Here is a 20,775-nt window from a genome sequence, read left to right as displayed (position 1 = left end):
GCTATATAAATGCCCTGATTGATTGATTGATTGAGTTCCTCCGGATAACTAACATATGGATCAAGGCCATTTTATATCTGACAGCACTTCGGTGTCTTCGTTTCTGCGTTCACCACCAGCTCGGATTTGTCTTTTTATTTTATGGTTTAAACTCACTTATCTAGTCCCTCTATGGAAATATATCTAGATCGTACTATCCTTGGTTCTTTCATTCATGGGAATTGGATTTGTGACTTTCTTCTTTTTGTTGATCAATGACCATTATCTTCCAGAATGTTCTGCTACGAAACTGGTTGACGGGGTGCGGGCTCCACATTCTTCCTCACATCAAATGAAACAAGAATTGTCAACATTTCGGCTGTTCCAGTGACTGATAAAATTGTTTACGATAAGTTCCTATCTATAAATTCTTTCCTTCGGAGACCCAGGAGATACTATGTGTACAAAGTTTCTATGGGTGTTGTAATAGTACTGAGGTTACAGTCAGATGATTGGGATGTTGACAATGTAAATTCCATGCTTTCTGAATTAGATAACTAAACTGTATTTGAATCAGAAGATTTATATTTTCATTCTGCTAATAATGCTGAGATGTTTTGCTATCACCATTATGGACATCATTTTCTGCAAAGAGCAAATAGACCGCGCCCCCATTACAATTATACACAGTGGCAACATTATCTAACTCCACCCACAAAAAAGTTCAAAAACACAGACAGACAAGTATAAATATTTTACAAGCTATGGCATTTCAGACCCAACTTCATACTATTTTAAGTTGGCTCCAACCCGGTCGAATCCAACTTCGTTCTCTCATTTTATGGTTGGCTGTCTGGCTCGAGAACTAACTCAAGCTTAAACGAGTTATCATTAAAGATTGTTTAAGCCTTGACCATGCTAACAAAATCCTGTGGCTTAATTATGTTAAGGATTGTTCCTTTCAATTTGCTCGCCCTCATTTTTGCCTTAGACAACAAACCATAGACAAGGGTGATATTATTTGGGTTAAGAATGCATTTCTGTCATTTAAATGCAACAAAAGGGCAGCTTTCTGGACTCTATGTCTCATGCCTGGGGTAGGACTGTGTCCCCCTGCATTACTTTTGGCCATCAATTTTTAGAAAGGGCCTCCTGCCCACTGCATGCCGCAATTAAAAGCTCTCTACAACGCCCGTAGCGCAGGACGCACCCAGGTGCGGGGCCGGTCTGAGTCCATGCCAATAGCAGGCCTGGAAGAGGTCGAGCTAGACTTACCCCTCTTAGCCACGGTTTTCCCATCATCGTACTTTAGCCCAGCTTGTGAGTATTCAATATACGCCACACATTTCTGAAAACTAGAGACCTGGCGGGGTAGGGGGGTGGGGGGTAGTCAAAGAAGGGATGGCTTGCGTGGATCCCCCAGCATTTCTCTACCCAGAATCCACTGAAAACCTCAAATTTTGATGAAAAAATCACTTTTTTCTCAAAATTCTGAGTGGGTAAGTGCTGGAATCTACATTGATCCACACATTTACTACCACCCAGCATTCCCCCAGGTCTTCCCATGAAAATATTACCTCACTTGCGTGGGTGGGTCCAGTACCTGTGACAGGCAAGGGCCCAAAGCGTCTTGAGGAGACATCAAAATGACCGATCACAAAACAACCTGGCTTTGCAAGGGGGTCACCTGGGTTTTTGGCCCAGGGCTCGGTGGCCATCTTGAAACACTACCATACTCATACATTTCTTAAAAGTAGACACCCGGGGGAGTCCAGAGAGGTATGGCTTGCATGGATCCCCTACGTTTTCCTACCCAGAATGTCCTGCAAACCTCAAATGTAGCTAAACAAAATCACTTTTTTCTCAAATTTCTGTGTGGGAAACTTCTGGAATCCTTGTGGATCTCCAAATTTCCTACCACCCACCGTTTCTTCAGTTCTCCTGATAAAAAATGATATCTCACACACGTGGGTGGGTCAAGTACTTGTGACAGGCAAGGTTCAAAACGTAGTGAGGAGACATCAAAATTACCTATCACAAAACAACCTGGTTTTGCAAGGGGGTCACCTGGGTTATTGGCCCCGGTCTCGGCGGCCATCTTGGGAAACTACCAAACCCACACATTTCTAAAAACTAGATACCCGGGGAAGTCCAGCGAGATATGGCTTGCATGTATCCCCAACGTTTTTCCTACCCAGATTGCCCTGCCTACCTAAAATGTAGCTGAAAAAAACAAATTGTCCACATATTTTTGGGTTGAATCACTGTGCCATCACAAATGTCCTACCCCACAGCGTTCCCCTCAGTCTCCCGAGTAAAATGATACCTCACTTGTGTGGGTGTGGCAAAGGCCTGTGACTGGGAAGAGCCCAAAACATAGGGAATAATGGTATAGCACAGAGAATTCTAAGCGCTACATTTTTTAAAAATACGTTTTAGCCAATTCTGCATTTGACACCCACACAAGTGAGGTATCATTTTACTCGGGACACTTAGGAAAAGGCTGTGAGGTAGGACACTTGTGCCGCCACGGTGATTCCACACAAAAATATGTGGACATTTTTTTTTTCCTGCTAAATTTGAGGTTTGCAGGGGATTCTGAGTAGGGGAACGTTGGGGGATCCCTGTAAGCCATGACTCATTAGACTCCCCAGGGTGTCTAGTTTTCAGAAATGTGTGGGTTTGGTAGGTTTTCCATAGATCGCAGCGGGCCCTGAGCCAAAACCCCAGGTGCCCCCCCCCCCCCCCCCCCCCCCCCAAACCAGGTATTTTTGTTAAAGGTAATTTTGAATTCTCCACTGTACAATTTGGGCCATTTCCTGCTGCAGCCACTATGCCTACCCACACAAGTGAGGTACCATTTTTATCGGGAGACCTGGGGGTACGCTGGGTGGTAGGAAATTTGTGTCAGCCCAGTGATCCTACAAATTTCCCACACAGAAATGTTAGAAAACATAGATTTTGTCAAAATTTGAGGTTTGCTAGGGATTCTGGATAGGGAAATGTTGGGAGACCCACGCAAGCCATACCTTGCTGGACTACCCCAGGTGTCTAGTTTTCAGAATGCATTGGTTTGGTAGGTTTCCCTAAGTGGCCGCTGAACAGGGGGCAAAAAAACTCATGGGGATCCGTCCCCTTGTAAAACCAGGTTGTTTAGTGATAGATAATTTTGATGTTGCCACAATAGGTTTTGGTCCCTTGGCTGTCGCGGGTACTGGACCCACCCACCCGAGTGACGTACCATTTTTATCGGGAGACCTGGGGGAATGCTGTGTAGAAGGAAATTTGTGGATCCACGCAGATTCCAGAACTTTTCACACAGAAATTGGAGGAAAAAGTAATTTTTTCCAGCTAAATTTGCAGTTTGCAGTGGATTCTGGGTAGGGAAATGTTGAGGGACCCACACAAGCCATACCTTGCTGGACTCCCCCGGGTGTCTAGTTTTCAGAAATGTGTGGGTTTGGTAGGTTTTCCTAGATGGCCACTGAGCCCAGGGCCAAAAATTCATGGGACCCCCTTGCAAAACCAAGTTGTTTTGTGATAGGTAATTTTAAAGTCACCTCAATAGGTTTTGGGCCCTTGCCTCTCGCGGTTACTTGATCCACCCACACAAGCGAGGTACCAATTTTCTCGTAAGACTTCGGGGAATGCGGGGTGGGTGGAATTTTGTGGATCCACTCAGATTTCAGAACTTTTCACCACAGAAATGTGAGTAAAATGTTTTTTTTTTTTTTACAAAGTTTGAAGTTTGCAAGGGATTTTGGGTTACAGAACCTGGTGAGAGCCAGTCGAGTCACCCCCTCCTGGATTCCCGTGGGTGTCTAGTTTTCCAAAATGTATATGTTTGCTAGGTTTCCCTAGGTGCCGGATGAGCTAGGGTTCAAAATCTGCAGCTAGGCACTTTGCAAAAAAAAAATTACACAAGGTGACCCCGCACACTAGAATAATAAGTAATACAATGTAAATGGCATTATGCATATGGTTACATTGACTCTCCAATTGTTCTCCCAAGAATTCCAAAGTCAGATTTCTTCTGTAAAGAGATTCTTTTATTCAGAAATGATGATTAAAACAATAGCCAACGCGTTTCGTCAGTGACCGGACTTCTTCAGGGCTTATTTAAATTTTCTATATGACACAGCTTCACATTGGTCTTCACACTTGAAGTTCAAATATTTTCAAGAATTAATAAAGAAATCATGTTTCCAAAGTACACCAAGTTTCCAAATTTTCAATGAGATAGAGCGGTATGGGCCATAAGCAGAGTATCGGCGTCTCGTAATTCATGCGGTCGTCTGAACCAGAAGTGTGAAGACCAATGTGAAGCTGTGTCATATAGAAAATTTAAATAAGCCCTGAAGAAGTCCGTTCACGGACGAAACGCGTTGGCTATTGGTTTTAATCATCATTTGTGAATAAAAGAATCTGTTTACAGAAGAAATCTGACTTTGGAATTCTTGGGAGAACAATTGGAGAGTCAATGTAACCATATGCATAATGCCATTTACATTGTATTACTTATTATTGTAGTGTGCGGGGTCACCTTGTGTAATTTGATTTGTAAAACAAGTTTCTTGTTTTCTATTATTGTGATCTAGGGGATTGTGTCCCAGACCTCCTGCACCCACACATACGTACATTATAGGGATTTTGTCATCAGTGCGGGCAGTAGCCTTAATCCCCTGTTCTGGCTTGAACTTTGCAAAAAAAAGGGTCCCTTTTCACTGTGGAAATGTGGTGTGTGCATGTTGCATTTTGGGCCGTTTCCTGTCGCGGGCACTACGCCTACCCACACAAGTGAGGTACCATTTGTCTCGGAAGACATTGAGGAACACCGAGTGGGTGAAAGTTTGTGGATCTACACAGATTCCAGAACTTTCCACCCCAGAAATGTGAGGAAAATGAGTTTTTTTAAACAAATGTTTTGGTTTGCATGGGATTCTGGATAACAGAACCTGGTGAGAGCCAGTCAAGTCACCCCATCCTTGATTCCCCTGGGTTTCTAGTTTTGAAAAATGTACAGGTTTGCTAAATTTCCCTAGGTGCAGGCAGAGTTAGGGTTCAAAATCTACAGCTAGGCACTTTGCAAAAAAAAGGTCTATTATCACTTTGAAAATGTGGTGTGTCCATGTTGTGTTTTGGGCTGTTTCCTGTTGCCTGCCTAGGCCTACCTACACAAGTGAGGTACCATTTATCTCCGAAGACTGTTTGGGAATGCGGGTGGGTAGAATTTTGTGGATCCACGCAGATTCCAGAACTTTCCACCACAGAAATGTGAGGAAAATTTGTTTTTTAAAATACATTTTTAGGTTTTCAAGGGATTCTGGGTAATAGAACCTGGTGAGAGCCAGTCAAGTCACCCCATCCTGGATTCCCTGGGTGTCTAGTTTTCAGAAATGTATTGGTTTGCTAGGTTTCCCTAGGTGCCGCCAGAGCTAGGGTTCAAAATCTACAGCTAGGCACTTTACAAAAAAGGGTCAGTTTTCACTGTAAAAATAAAGTGGGTCCACATGCGTTTTGAGCTGTTTCCTGTCGTGGGCACTAGGCCTACCCACACAAGTGAGGTAAGTTTCTTATCGAGAGACTTAGGGTAGCACAGAATTGTAGAGCAACTGTTATTACCCATTGACTTTCGATGCATTGCTGCCTTCCAAATGAAAGACAATGTGTAAAAAAGAAGTCATTTTGAAAAGTGACCTATAATTCTCATGCTTGTATGGGTATTCCCAATTTGGGAAATATGCAAATATCTACTGTTTCTAAACTCTATATTTTGTTCCCATTTCAGAAATACATAGGTTCTTTCATACCGATTTATCCATGTATACAGTTTCCCAGAATAATTGCTATATACCCGGTACATAATAAAAAATCATTGCAAATCGCTGCTCAGTTATTGGCGCTGGGTTCGTCGGGTTTTTGGTGAACCTACAAGTCCTATATATCCCCACAACCAGAAAGGTCCAGCGGATGTAATGGTATATTGCTTTCAAACAGCTGTTATAATTAGAAGAAGTTACAGGTGAAAACGTTGACACAAATTGTGTTGTTTATTTAACTAATTTTCAATTTTTCGTATATTTAACTGTTAGTTTCTATAAAGAAACCTTGAAGGATCGACACAAATGACCCCTTGCTGAATTCAGAATTCTGTCTACTGTTCTAAAATGTATAGCTTTCCAGGATACAATATTGCTTTCATACTCATTGCTACCATTAACTGGAAGGAGGTTGAAAGCACAATAAATAGCTAAAATAGACTATGTCCAAGAAAAATGCCAAAACTGTGTAAAAAAGTTTGGTTTCTGACTAAAGTCTGCTTGTCCCTGAAAGCTGGGAAGATGGTGATTTCAGCTCCACAACCCCTTTTTTGATACCATTTGCAGGGGGAAAAACAGACGCTTTCATCTGTAGCCCTTTTCCCCATTTTTCCAAAAAAAAACATTTTGATGTATTTTGGCTAATTTCTGGGGCTCCTCCAGGGGAATCCACAAACCCTGGGTAACTTTGGAATCCCCATGATGTTGTAAAAAAAGGATGCAGATTTGGCGTTGGTACCTTGTGTGGTCTAAAGCGCTCACTACCCCAAATAGCCAAAAAAAGGCTTAGCACAGGGGGGGGGAAAAGGCCTAGCAGCGAAGGGGTTAATGACTACGTGTTTTTGAATGGGTTGGCCACAGTAGCTCCGGAAGAGATGGTAGCCATTGTCTTTCATTAAAGAGAATGAATTTCGTCTAATGAGAATACTTTGATTTTCCTCTTCATCACGTTGCACATGAGCACTTCTTTTGATCACTCTTTTACGCACTTTTTAGAGCAACCTTTTTCTTGAATAAATGTATATCTTGAATATTGAAATTATAAAATGTACTGCATTTGAAGAATTTGTGTATACTTTCTTTCATAGTTTCACAATCCAGAAAAACTTACTAGAAATATTACTGCATACTTACTTTTGTTAAAGAATTGTTGCCAACGGACCAACTTGTTCTTTGCACCAAATGTTATCCAGGTCCTATGGCGTATCTTGGGTTACCCCATTGGTATGGAATGGTAAGAGTTCAGTTGGCTAATTAGCTTTAGTTTCAGCAATAGGCAGTTATAGTGCCAACATTCTGCTGCCCCCTTTCCTTGTTTGAGGGGGTATCCGAATGGGGAAGCCAATTGCATTTTTGGTGAGTGGTAAAGACCACCTACTTTGGGAGGTTTAGACAAAATCCATAATTGTTATAATGAGGGGTCAAATCGTCTTCCTCTTCATCGTCTCTTCTTCATGTGAAACATTATGAATTTCCCAGACATCTAAGTATGAGCCTAAAAAGGTGTCTAGGTGCTGAAGGTACCTACACTATTGTAGAGTAAGTGCTGGAGAACTTTCCCATATCACTGGCTGTGCCTTTGTAATCTCATAATGAGCCATTGGCCGACGTGCAAAGACAAAAACAGAGAGGCAACAAGAATAATTAATCATAAATAGGAAAGAGGTTCTTGAGTCTTCAATAATGTATCTGTATTCTTTTTTAATATTTGTAATTCAATACATGTGCAGCCAACGAGTTTCACCCTAAACAAGGCTTCATAAGGGCAAGACTAGTATCTCACGATAAGTTTTAGAATGGTGTACGTTAAGAACAACAAGGGACCCCAAGTGAGTCAGCATAGGACCTCGGGGAGCATACTTTGTAGAACAACAGCGGTCCCATGCATACAAGTTATATACGAAACAATGAATATAGACGAGATCAGTTCTATATTTGGAGCGACATGTCCAGCCGGACAGAGGTCAACAATTTGTACTCAATTTAAAGTTTTCATACAGAACGAATACCTTCAACAAATCACTAGTGTGGGGCACAAGCCTGTACCCAGACACAATCCGATCAGTACAGAAGGGTGGCAGAGAACAACAGGGCTTTTAAGGCAAAAGCAGCGATTTCTGTAAAATTGCAGTGTACAGAAAAATCAAAAAGGCACCATTATATATACACAACATATAAATCAAGTTTTTGTATAAGGTGCACAACAAGTCAACGGCGTTTCGGTCCCACTACTTAATCATGGGGACCATCATCAGGACACATTTACTAATTGCCTTAACGTTATAAGCCTCTAATGCCGGGATGGGTATAACCCGGTAGATACGTAGAGCAGCGAGCGAGATGGAAGCCTAATGAAGGCGAGTGAGCCCACAATCGGGCTTAATTCTTAAGTCCTGAGGAAGCCAGGAAGCAGACGACTCATTTACCGACTGATCCGGTGGCTCCTGGTACCTCGACTATCACCCTATTGCAACGCGGTCCTCCAGAATTAAGCCCGATTGTGGGCTCACTCCCCTTCATTAGGCTTCCATCTCGCTCGCTGCTCTACGTATCTACTGGGTTATACCCATTCCGGCATTAGAGGCTTATAACGTTAAGGCAATTACTAAATGTGTCTTGATGATGGTCCCCATGATTAAGTAGTGGGACCGAAACGCCGTCGACTTGTTGTGCACCTTATACAAAAACTTGATTTATATGTTGTGTATATGTAATGGTGCCTGTTTGATTTTTCTGTACACTGAAATTTTACAGAAATTGCTGCTTTTGCCTTAAAAGCCCTGTTGTTCTCTGTCACCCTTCTGTACTGATCGGATTGTGTCTGGGTACAGGCTTGTGCCCCACACTGGTGATTTGTTGAAGGTATTCGTTCTGTATGAAAACTTTAAATTGAGTAAAAATTGTTGACCTCTGTCCGGCTGGACATGCCGCTCCAAATATAGAACTGATCTCGTCTATATTCATTGTTTCGTATATAACTTGTATGCATGGGACCGCTGTTGTTCTACTTAGAATGGTGTACAGCATCATCCAGAAAATGGCGAATGCCTGGGTTTGTTATCTTCCTTATACAATTGAATGCGTCACGTTATCCGTATGGACCTGGATTTTGCATTAACAGGAGTCGCATGTCCAAGGATATAATCCAATGATAAAGGCAAATTAATCATTTATTGGGGCATCATGAACTCCCTCGAGTCGGAGAGATGTTCAAAGTAATATGTGCCGTGTATGGCTCACCTTCCTCTTTGATGCTGACAACGGATCTCCGTTGTTTAGGGTGAAACGCGCTGGCTACACATGTATTGAATTAAGAATATTAAAAAAGAATACAGATACATAATTGAAGACTCAAAAACCTTATTTATGATTAATTATTCTTTTTGCCTCTCTGTTTTCGTCATTGCATGTTATATTGTGTGGTCTCTAAACAGCCGACCATGGAGGTGGGAAACATCATGTAAAAAATGTTTTTCTTGTGTATACTTGAGTGACTAATTGGGCTATGCGGCCTCGATTCCCTTGGCTGCTTGTTGAGAGTTCAATTACATTGGCCGACTTGTCCATACTGTGTTTCAGCTCTGAGACTGGCATCTCTAAAGCCAGAGCCGGTGCTGGCTTGATCATAATAAACATGGCCTCCAGAAAGGAAGTGGAGGCATGGCCCCTTGGTGCTGGAAAGGTCCACACAGGTGGAAGTCCAGCTGGGATCTGTGATCGTTCTGTGAGGTTCAAAGGCACATAATGATGCACTGATTTGCCTGAAAGACCTACAGCATTGCCTCATTGAAGGCCTCTATCGTCTGCTGAACTGTGGATAGCTGGTGAGCACTTGGTCCAGCTGTATAATGGAGTCAGAATCGGATAACTGGCAAGGAGTTGTGACCTTTGAGTGCCAGGTATGCAAATCCTCCTTGGAGTGGAAGCATTGTGGGAAGGCTCCTAGTTAGACTTACCTGATGACTGGTACTTGCACCAAGACCAGGAATTGGAGGGGAGCAATCCACGATTTAGAGCATGATCGGCCCCGGTTGTAATGCTAAGTGATGTAAAACTTCGCCTCCTGCTCCCTGATCATAGACTTGGAAAGAATGGAATGGAAAGGAACTTATTAAGCGCATTATGCAAAGGTGTCAAAGCGCTAGGAAGCAACCGAAAGAAGCATCCGCTAAATTCAAGAAAAAAGAGAACCTCCCATTACGGAAGAGAAGAGCCATGTTTTCAATTGCTTCCGAAAAGCTGCAAAAGAGTTCAAACTAGTAATATGGCTTCTGTATCCCGCAGGTGCAGCACAGCTTAAAACCTGTAGTTTTCAGGGCACACATCACTAACAAAATTATTTTAGAGGTCTTCAATACAGAGACAAATATTTAAGAGCAGAGTCCTTATTTTGCGTTGAAAGGCGCAAAGTAAAGTATCAGACATCAGCATGTAAAAGTGGTATCTGTAAGCAGCTCCCCACCGTCACCTCCGTAGGCGAGGAAGAGTTGCCTCGGAGTCCAATGCCTTTATATTTCGGTGTACAGGAGCGATTGCTTGAAAAGTATTTTAATCCAGTACGCCAAGTGGAGTAATTCAAAGGGTGAGAAATCTGTGGTTAGAAGTCATCAATCGGAATACCACCTACTGTTAAATGGGTTCCATTTAGATAAATAGGCACAGAGGTTTATGCTCAATAGAAAAGGAGCATAGATGGTTTACTAGGAAATGAGTTCAAAGTTGATGTACCCATTGAAAGACTCTTGATCAGGTGCATATGTTGACTGACTAGGGAGAGGCACCAAGGAAGGTGTAGCAGATACTGAGGTGCAGAGATTGAGTTTTAGGTACGAATGCAGAGATCAATAGCATTCGTTGTGGGGTAAATATTGGTTTATTTGGGTAGGGGTGCAGATGTTAATGGGGCGTGCAGAGATTGATGGGTCTGAGCATGGCGTGCACCGATATAGAAGCCCATTATACTGGTAGAGATTGATGGGCTTGCATACAGGTGCAGAGGTTGATGGGCTTGAGTGCAGGTTGGTGGAATTAAGTAAGCATGCAGAGGTTGATCGACTTGGGGATGAGTGCCGAGATCATGGGTATGAGAATGGACGCAGCGATTGATGGGCTTGGTTACAAATGCAGACGTTGATGAGCTAATCTGCATAACCACACACGTTGCATTGATTTGGAACTGAAAGGTAGCATACAGCAAAGCAATCCCTAGATTTCAGAACACACTGCTGTTCAAAAAGCTGTCAAAGTGCTGTATTCCTTAACTCCTTCCTCATTTTGTTTTGCAGGAATGTGATTCACGGGAGCGACTCAACAGAAAGCGCAAGAAAGGAAATCAGTCTGTGGTTCAAGCCGGAAGAGCTGGTCTGTTGGGAAGATTGTGCCCAGCAGTGGATCTATGAATAGGCCGAGTGATTGGAGTGGTGGCAGCGACACTGAGCGACAAGGGAGTACTCAAGTGGAGAGTAATCATGTAGTGCCTGCATACATAGGTCTAGGTTTCTGTACGATGCTGAGAGGCACTACTTTATGAGGATCTCTTTGGCACAAGGACATGGAATAGTGTGTTAGCTGCACTTGTTAAAAGAAAATAGACTACACAATAATGCAAAAAAATTGAGCCTTAGCCATTCGATATTTGCAATCTCAAAGTTTCTATTCATGCCTGGATTCCAAGATGAAATCCTTTGACTAAGGACTGCGTCATGGGGTTGTATTTTTTGTGTATGATCATGAGAAATATTTGTTTTTATTGTATATCATTGATTGTAAAATTCAACTCTGCCGTCCTTGTGCTTCACATATGCAACAAGGAGTCCTCTGATGTCATGCACAGTGAGACTGCTAAGACCATCATTTTCTTTCTTAGTTACACTGTACAGCATGCTATGTCTGCAGGGTAGACCTGAAGAGAAAGTTCCACCCACAGGAGCCTGGGGGCTAATGTATGTGGTAAATAATACTTAATTCGTCATTTTAAAAGAACATATTTGCCCTCTTCCAAACAGCGGAAACGAGCTGAAGGTTTCCAGACCCTACAGACATGGATGATGCCTCTTTACCGCCTGACCTCTCCATGGGACTCCAAGGCCGGGTAGTGTCACTGCGCTGTGTGCCTCCGTCCATCTTGGACTGCTGCTAAGTGGTAGCTCCACTGCAGGGTCTATTTATAGAGCGTAGAAGTGGTTACAGAAGCAGAGCAATTGATACACTTTTTACAGTTGGGAAAAGTAAATATGTGCTGTTACTCAGGAGTGATTGTTTACAGTGCAGGTCACATGCATCTTTTATAGTTCTGTCAATTTGCTTTGTAATAAAAAAAGATCATAGAAACACATATTTGTTGTAATTTCTTATGCTACTTTGCCCATGTGCTTGTCAGTACTCTTTGGACAGGTATCAGGAACGGAAGCAGCAGGGGTGTGGTGCTGAATAACAGAGATGGTGATCTTATCGCCTACAGAAGGGCTCGCTTTTTTAGAGATGAACATAGGTAGTTGACGAAGGCGGAGCATACACCTGCACCTCAGGCATGGTCTATAGTGCTGTTTCTGCACTTAATGCATGACCAGGAACTCCAATATCGATCACATGCGTACAGTTTTACCTAATGATGTCTATTGACTCAAGGTCTACAGAACACCATTATTATTACTGTCTGGCAAATAAGTAAATTTGAATGGACAAACTCCGGCATGGGATAGGTGCTAGTCATTTATGCACATTTTGGCAGGACTGTGACCACTCATATTGGTTGGAAAATCTAGAGTTATTTGAACTCTTTCTATTGTGTGCTTACAGAAATTGGGTATATGGAAGTAACTTGCTATACGTCATGACAGCAGTCAGTTCTTGGAACCATGGTCAGAAATATGATGCTATTGATTTGAGAATAGACTGCTCTCATCTGTCGTTTGTGTCACATTTTATAAGTATGTCATATGATAGTATCTCTTTCTTTGTACCCCAAAACACTACCTTTGGGAGACACTGTGGCCCCATGTCACGTGAGAGATGTTTACCAGATCTGGCATTTTAGCACACTTTATTTATCTTCTGAAAGTGTTGGTCCTACATTCTGAAAACAAAAAACTACATGTACCAAAACACAAAGTGATTTGACCTATAAAGCCAGGGCTGGAAAACATGGTTCGAGGCATGTGAGCTGTAGATCACATGCTTTGCGTACTCCTTCCATCTGGTGTTGGGTCCGGATGTTTGCACTTTGTTTTTCTTCGAAGAAGTCTTTCAAGTCACGAGGTAGGTGACTCCTCCTTTCGCTGATAGTGCGCAAGGCCATCGACTCCATTGTTAGATTGTTTTATTCCGCCATCTTTTTTGGACGTGTATTGCTGCTCTCCGTTTCGACACTGTTCCTCGGGTTCCCTTCAGTGCGCAATTCACTTACCCTCAATGGTATTGTTATTCGATCGCGTTTCCCATTCTCCACGTATCGTATTGGTTTCAGGAAAATTACTTTCGTTTGAAAATTCGTTAAGTCCGTCGGGTCTAGCCCCGTCATTCCACCTTGCCGTCAATAAAACTGACTCCATTTAAATTCTGCAATGGGTGCCACGCCAAGTACCCACGCACCGACTTGCACGAAGTGTGGAACTTGTGCCTCTCCCCGGAGCATGACGAACAAGACTGCAATACATGCAAATCGTTCCAATCCAAGAAGACGCTCTGTGACCGTCAAGCTCGACGTCAAGAAATTCAACATCAACACAGCGGCTCTATTCCAGATCTCTTCAGCTAAGATTCCGAACAAGACGTCCATGACGCGCAATTAGCCGAGGAAGATGGAGCTAATTTCCGTGTCAGAAGCTGATTCCGACATGGACGAAGAGATTCTGAAGGGTCAGCGTATTGTGAGTACCGATCCTTCCCTGCCTTCAAATACCATCTCTGCCCAAGAAAAAGGCGCCTGTCCCTCCTCTGCCTTCGGGCCAAGGTCGGCACCGAGAACTTGTTTCCATCACCCCGCCTTAGGGCTCAGCACTGAAACAAACACCAACGCCTTCCGTCTCGGGATCGAGTCTGCCGCATTCGGGCACCGAGCCGAAACAATCTGCATCAAAACCCAAACACGTGTCGGTCTTCGGTACCAAAACCATCTTCGGATCCAAATACTTTGGCGCCGAAAGCCTCAGCTCCAAAAATATTGGCACCAAAAGATAAAACGGCTCCTACTCCATTAAAGGAGTCACGTTTCGAGGTCCCGCCGGCTAACATGGACCTTAAACAGAAGAAACTGGTCATCAATCCCAAAACTGGACATACGCAAAATTGACTTAAAAACACAAAACAGAAACAGAGGACACTTACCACATTCCTCTTAGGAGAAAACATGTTGGTACTAACCCCTCTCCTCCTCCTCTTTCACCTCCTTCCCCACCTAACCCAAATTTGTTAATAACACTCACAAAGTCACCACAAACACCTGACAACCAAGATGACGGGGACGTTAATAGCCCTGATCCATGGGACGATTATAACACAGATCCAAACCCAGATAATTATCCAGATTTATACCCTACAAAACCCTCTCAGCCTGACGATAATGTAGGTTACTTAGAACTAATAAATAGGGTTGCTGAATATCGTGCAGTTCAGCTTCATAAAGAGTCACTTGAAGAGGATTTTCTCTTGGAGACACTAAGGTCATCCCAGAGATCCACTCACAAACTGCCTATGCTTAAGGGTATGCTAAGACATGCAGACAACATCTTTAAAGATCTGGTTCGTGCAAGAATTCTTACACCAAGGGTCGATAAAAAGTATAAATCTACACCATCAGATCCAGTTTACATCAAGAGTCAGTTACATTTGATTCCTTAGTGGTTTCTAATGCGTGTAAATCGGCAAACTCACAAACATTGTGGGTTGCTCCTCCAGACAAGGAATCTAAACAAAAAGATGCCTCAGGCAAGAGAATAGCTGTACAAGCAGCCAGCACTGGCTTATTGCCAATACCCAGGCTCTCTTAGCTAGATATGACGGGGCGCACTATAACGAATTGGAACAATTGCTCCAATTTCTACCTGATGCACATAAGGCTAAGGCACACAACCTACTTCAGGAAGGAAAGCTAATTTCAAACACATCTATTAGATGCACTTTAGATGCAGCTGACACTACAGCTCGTGCAATTAACACCAGTGTCTTGCTAGTAAAACACGCCTGGCTTACAATTTCAAGGTTTAACCCCCAAGTACAGGCTTCTATATTAAACTTATCTTTTGATAAAGAGCATCTCTTTGGTCCTGTTGTAAACACTTCCTTAGAGAAGATGAAGAACGACACAGACATTGCAAAATCTATGGAAGTCCTACAGTCGACATCTAATAGGGTTTCTTTTTGTCGCTCCTACAGGGGAGGCTCCAATAACATATTCACAGACAACACCTCTACGTCGTATAAAGGCAACAGTCAGTCATCCTCTTCAAGAGGTTACTTTCGAAGTGGATTTAGAGGCAATAATGGCAAGTGAAGATGTAAAGGTTCCACACCTCGCACCTCCGCCTCAACAAACAAACAGTGTCTTGCTTCCCCTTCCCCCTATCATTCCACTCCAGTAGGGGGACACCTCTCTAAATTCCTCTCAGTCTGGCATACAATAACTTCAGACAGATGGGTTCTAGGAATTATTCAATCTGTTTTTTTTGCCTGGAGCTTAGCAACAATCCCCCAAACATTCCTCCACGTTCACAAACAATGTCACCAGAGCATCTACACCTCCTCCAACACAAGGTGCACACTCTTCTGCAAAAGGGAGCTATAGAGCCTGTACCGTTACAATATTAAGAATCGGGCATGTAATCCCTATACTTTCTCCTACCCAAAAAGGACGGCTCTCTCAGGCCTATATTAGACCTCAGGGAGCTAAATCAATATATTCACTCATCACTTCCATATGGTCACTCTTGAACAAGTGCCCCCACTCCTACAGCAAGGCGACTTTCTGTTTACTCTAGACTTAAAGGACGCATACTTCCATATTCCAATACATCCCGCCCATCGCAAATATCTCAGGTTTGTGGTAGCGGGACCACACAACCAGTTCAAAGTGCTTCCATTGAGAGTCACCACTGCTCCCAGAGTATTCACCAAATACCTGACAGTAGTCGCTGCTCACCTGCAAAGACAGCATATTCATGTCTTCCCATACTTGGATGACTGGTTTATCAAAGCCAGCTTGTTAGACCTGGCACCATTGGCGTGGGTCTCCCTTCCATTTTCACTGTTGTCTCCTCTGTTTTTGCTGGTATTAGATGCTCTGGGCGCTGTGCCACTGCCATTCAGTGCCACAGCGCGAATGCTCCCTGTGTAAATATGACTGTGAATTGGTATTTCCCGGATTGGCTTATTTGGATTACCTGTTAGTTCCTAGTAGTGTGGCCTATGTGTGCCCAGGGCTGGTAACCCAAATGCTGCTGGTGGCACTGCAGTGTCTGTATGCAGTCCAGAACTGCCATCTTGGCTGTGAAGTGCCCACTCTTCCCAGTCCCTGATCCTTCCCTTAGCATCATGTCAGTCACCCCTATGGTAGGTGCATTGTATGTGTAAGGTAGGACATGGCTTGATATGTGTAGCATGTCCTGGTAGTGAATCGCCCTCCATGTTGTTTTTTTCACTGCTGCAAGGCTACCTGTTCTCCATAGGCTAGAATGGTCAGACTGGCTATTACATCTTATAGTCCTCTCTGACACAGGAAACATGGTAGAAATTCGAGTTTAGTATGCCTGAACTCAGAATGATAAAATACATCTTTTAGTGAAGTTGGTTTTAACATTCTGTGTTTGAAAATACCACTTTTAGAAAATAGGTATTTTCTTGCCTAAGCCTTCCAGTGTGCTCTGCTGTTAAGTTTATTGGCTGTCTGGGTTTAGAGGGGCAAGGCAGGCTGAGTCAGACCTGGGTTGAATAGAGAGATCTACATTGAGTACTGGGGAGGGGTAGCACCTTGACCTGATTAGGGCTGTGCCTGGCAAGGTGAATGCTGGCTCCACCTCCTACTGTTCGTCTGATGGCAGAACCCCTCTTTCTGAAAGGAAGGATGCAGCCTGGTAAATAAAGTGCTCCAGGCCTAAGCAGAACTGGTTCTGACTGGGTTCAGTGACTAGAGACTTTTGGGGTATAAATATCTGTGCCCAAACCCCTGATTTTTGTATTGCTCCTGGATGTCAAGAGGAACCTCTGTCAGTGTTACTGAAGGAATCTGCAGGAGAGGACTGTCCTTGTGCTTGTGTGCTCTTTCTTGGATTGGCCTGCAGTAATTCCCCTTGGACTTGGAAGAAGCCTCCTGATTCCTCCCAGCAGGGATTTCTATCTGCAGGTGAGACCCCTGTGAGTTCCAGGGCCTCTAGTTCTACTACAGAGAAGAGAGTGCTGAAAATCATCACTAACACCGTTTGCGAGCCGCCGCAGCTGAAGAGCGTAAGAAAAATCATCGCGCTGCTGCCGCCGAGCGCTTGCAAACTGAAGATCATCGCATCGCATGCTTGCGGGCCACAAAGTGCTTGCTAATCCCAGAGATCATCGCACATTTGCGGGCTTGTCGAAGGCTCGCTAACCCAGGATCATCGGATCGAGATCATCGCAGAGCGGATGCCGTGTGTCCACCATTTTCCTCGCATCGCACCCGGATCGTCGCTCCCGTGCAGGGTGCCATTTTCTTTCGTCGCAACAATCGCACACGCAACATGATCAGCGCATCATCCTCCCTTGCTGCAAGGATTCAACGCATCACTGGTCTAGCGTGAAGACGTCTGTCGCTTTGTCCCGCACGCACCCGCAGACCGGCGCATCATCCTCCCTTGCGGCAAGGATTCAACGCATCTCCGGCCTAGCGTGGGGAAAATAATCGCTACAGCTCGTTTGCGACATTTTGCTTGTTTGGCTACGAAATCCAGGTACGTTGTAAGTAAAAGGGTCGCAGAGACTCCCACCTTGAACTGAACCCCTATTTGAACACTTTGAACTCTTTTTCCAGCTTTTCAAGAGTACCCCCCCACCCCCCTTTTTCAGTATTGTGGCTTTTTACTGTTATTGATATTGTGTTAAATCTATATATAAAGATACTTATTTTTTATAACTACTTGTGTGGTCTCCCTTTGTAGTGTCCTTCACTGTGTTACTGTGTATGATCATAAATGCTTTACACACTGCCTCAGAGATAAACCTAGCTGCTCGTGCTACGTTACCACAGGGTTGAGCAGGGGTTATCAAAGGGTGTAGCCCCCTTACTCTGACTTAGAAAGAAGGGTCCCTACTTGGACTGTGGCCAGCCACTGCCAACTAGAGACCCCCATTTCTAACACAGCTCTTACCCATAGAGTCTCCAGCACACTCAAATAACACTACAATTATTGCACCATCACGGGTTCACAGTAAATGTGTTGAAGTCCCATCTCCAACCCTCCAACACACAAACATATTTGGGATCCACTCTCAATACCCAAAAAGCTCTAGCCAGTCCCAATGCAGCCACAATCTGCAATATTTATGCTCTAATCTCACAGTTTCAGCCTGCTTGAGTATATATATGCAGCTACTGGGAATGATGTCATCTTGCATCATAATAGTTCCCCATGCAAGACTTCAAATGTGTCCCTTTCAAGAATGCTTAGCACGTCAGTGGAATCAGTCTCAGGATCAATTATTAGATCTAGTGTTGGTAGACGGCTGCACCCATCGCTCTTTACAGTGGTGGAATCCACAAAACTTATCCAAAGGGCGGCCCTTCATTGACCCAGTTCCACAGACAGTGCTAACAGCAGACACATCGCTCACTGGTTGGGGAACTCATCTCCAAACTTACACAGTTCAAGGTTTGTGGAGCCAAAAGCAACAGTAACTTCATATAAATTATCCAGAGCTGCTAGCAGTATTTCTAGCGCTCAAAGCCTTCCAGACTCACCTTGCAGGCAAAACTGTCCTGGTCCGCACCGACAACATGACCGCCATGTATTACATACAGAAACAGGGAGGGACACACTCTCTCAGTCTGTCATGCCTTGCACAAACCATTTGGAAGTGGGGTATACATCACAAAATATATCTCCTAGCAGAACACCTCCCAGGAGTAAACCATCACATCGCAGACCTTCTTAGCAGGCAGATACAACAGATTCACGAGTGGGAACTTCACCCTCAGGTTCTCCTCCCATTCTATCAAATGTGGGAGTTTCCACAGATATATCTGTTCGCCACACACCAAAATGCAAATGCCCAAACTTCGCCTCCAGGTATCCGCACCTATTGTCCGAAGGCAATGCTCTATGGATGAGCTGGTCAGGGATATTTGCTTAGCTTTTCCGCCTCTCCCACTCATTCCACTATTGGTTTGGAAGCTCAGACAAACATCCCTCACACTGATCCTAGTAGCTCCTACATGGGCAGGTCAACCTTGGTTCACTACCCTGATGGAGCTCTCAGTTGTGCCTCATCAAAAATGACATCTCACACCTAGTCTCCTCCCACAGAGCCTTGGAGAGATAAGACATCCAGATCCTAAGCTTCTCAACCTAGCTAACTGGCACCTGAAATCATAGAGTTTGGTTATCTGAACCTTCCACCAGGCTGTATGAACATTATTAAACAGGCCAGAAGACCTAGTAGAAGGGCTTACTACCCATCTAAATGGAAGCGGTTTGTTATATATTGTAATAACAACCATATCAACCCCTTAGATGCTTTCATTCAAAATATCATTTGTTACCTACTGCACTTGCAGCAGTCAGGATTGGCTTACACATCCATACGCTTACATCTCGCTGCAATAGCTGCGCACCATCGGTATAGACATCATCTGTCTCTTTTCAGAGTTCCTGTTATCAAGGCTTCCAAAAGAGTTATTCCACCAAGACTTTCATCTGCTCTCATGTGGAATCCTAACATAGTCCTTACCAGAGTAATGGGTCCACACTTCGAGCCATTGCATAAATGTGAACTGCAATTTCTCACTTAGAAAGTTGCTTTCCTCATGGCTATTACATCACTGAGGAGAGTGGGTGAGCTTCAGGCACTAACCATACAGGATCTATTTTTCCAACTACACAAAAACAAAGTGGTTCTTAGCACTAACCCCAAATCCCTACCCAAAGTGGTATCTGCCTTTCACATCAATCAATCTGTTGAGTTGCCCGTGTTCTTCCCTCAACCAGATTCAGTGGCAGAGCGGGCTCTACACACTTTAGATGTTAAACGAGCCTTGTTGTAATACATACAAAGGACTAAACCTTTTCGTCAAACTAAGCAGCTTTTTGTAGCTTTTGCTTCACCACACAAAATCAATCCAATTTCTAAATCGAGAATTGCTCTGTGGATTGTTAAATGTATCCAAACATGCTATGCAAAAGCAAAGAGATCTTTACAAATACTCCCTAGAGCACATTCCACCCACAAACTAAGGGTTACTAAGGCTTTCTTAGGAAACATCCCCATAGCTGACATCTGTAAAGCTGCAACATGGTCTACACATCACAAATCCACCAAGCACTATTGTGTAGATGTGTTAGCGAGACAACACTCTAATGTAGGCCAGGCAGTTCTTAGAACACGCTTTCAGACAACTGCAAGAGCTACAGGTTAGCCACCGCTTTTGGAGAACACTGTTGTATAGTCTATGAAAAGCATGTGATCTACAGCTCCCATGCCTCGAACGGATAATGTTACTTACCCAGTAAGCATCTGTCCTTGCCATGTAGAGCTGCAGATTCACATTCGCCCACCCTCCTCCTTGGGTACCTATACCTGTTGCAGTTTTTTACCCATTGACATACGCATGAACTTCTTCATTCTACACTTACTAACTCCATTCTCGCCCTCTGTGGGAAAACAATCTAACAATGAAGTCAATGCCCATGCGCACTCTCACTGAAAGAAGGAGTCACCTATCTCGTGACTCGAAAGACTTCTTCAAAGAAAAACGAAGTGCAAACATCCGGACCCAATACTAGATGGCATGCGTATTCAA

At 43.7% G+C, this 20,775-nt stretch overlaps 1 protein-coding gene across 1 annotated transcript in view; it reads left to right on the top strand.

Annotated features, from left to right (window-relative positions):
- Nucleotides 1-12,132, top strand: part of NME3 (NME/NM23 nucleoside diphosphate kinase 3) — a 165,147-nt gene extending 153,015 nt beyond the window's left edge. Inside the window, exon 5 of the mRNA XM_086941242.1 lies at nt 11,084-12,132. Coding sequence (XP_086797368.1) covers nt 11,084-11,201 — 118 coding nt within the window. The 3' untranslated portion in view covers nt 11,202-12,132. The remainder of the gene's footprint in view (nt 1-11,083) is intronic.
- The last annotated feature ends 8,643 nt before the right edge of the window (nt 12,133-20,775 follow it).

This window comes from Lissotriton vulgaris, chromosome 10 (assembly GCF_964263255.1).
Source record: "Lissotriton vulgaris chromosome 10, aLisVul1.2, whole genome shotgun sequence".
In the NCBI taxonomy this organism is placed as follows: Eukaryota; Metazoa; Chordata; class Amphibia; order Caudata; family Salamandridae; genus Lissotriton; species Lissotriton vulgaris.
The sequence above is the reverse complement of the archived record's forward strand: the minus strand, read 5'-3'. Positions and strand labels throughout refer to the sequence as shown.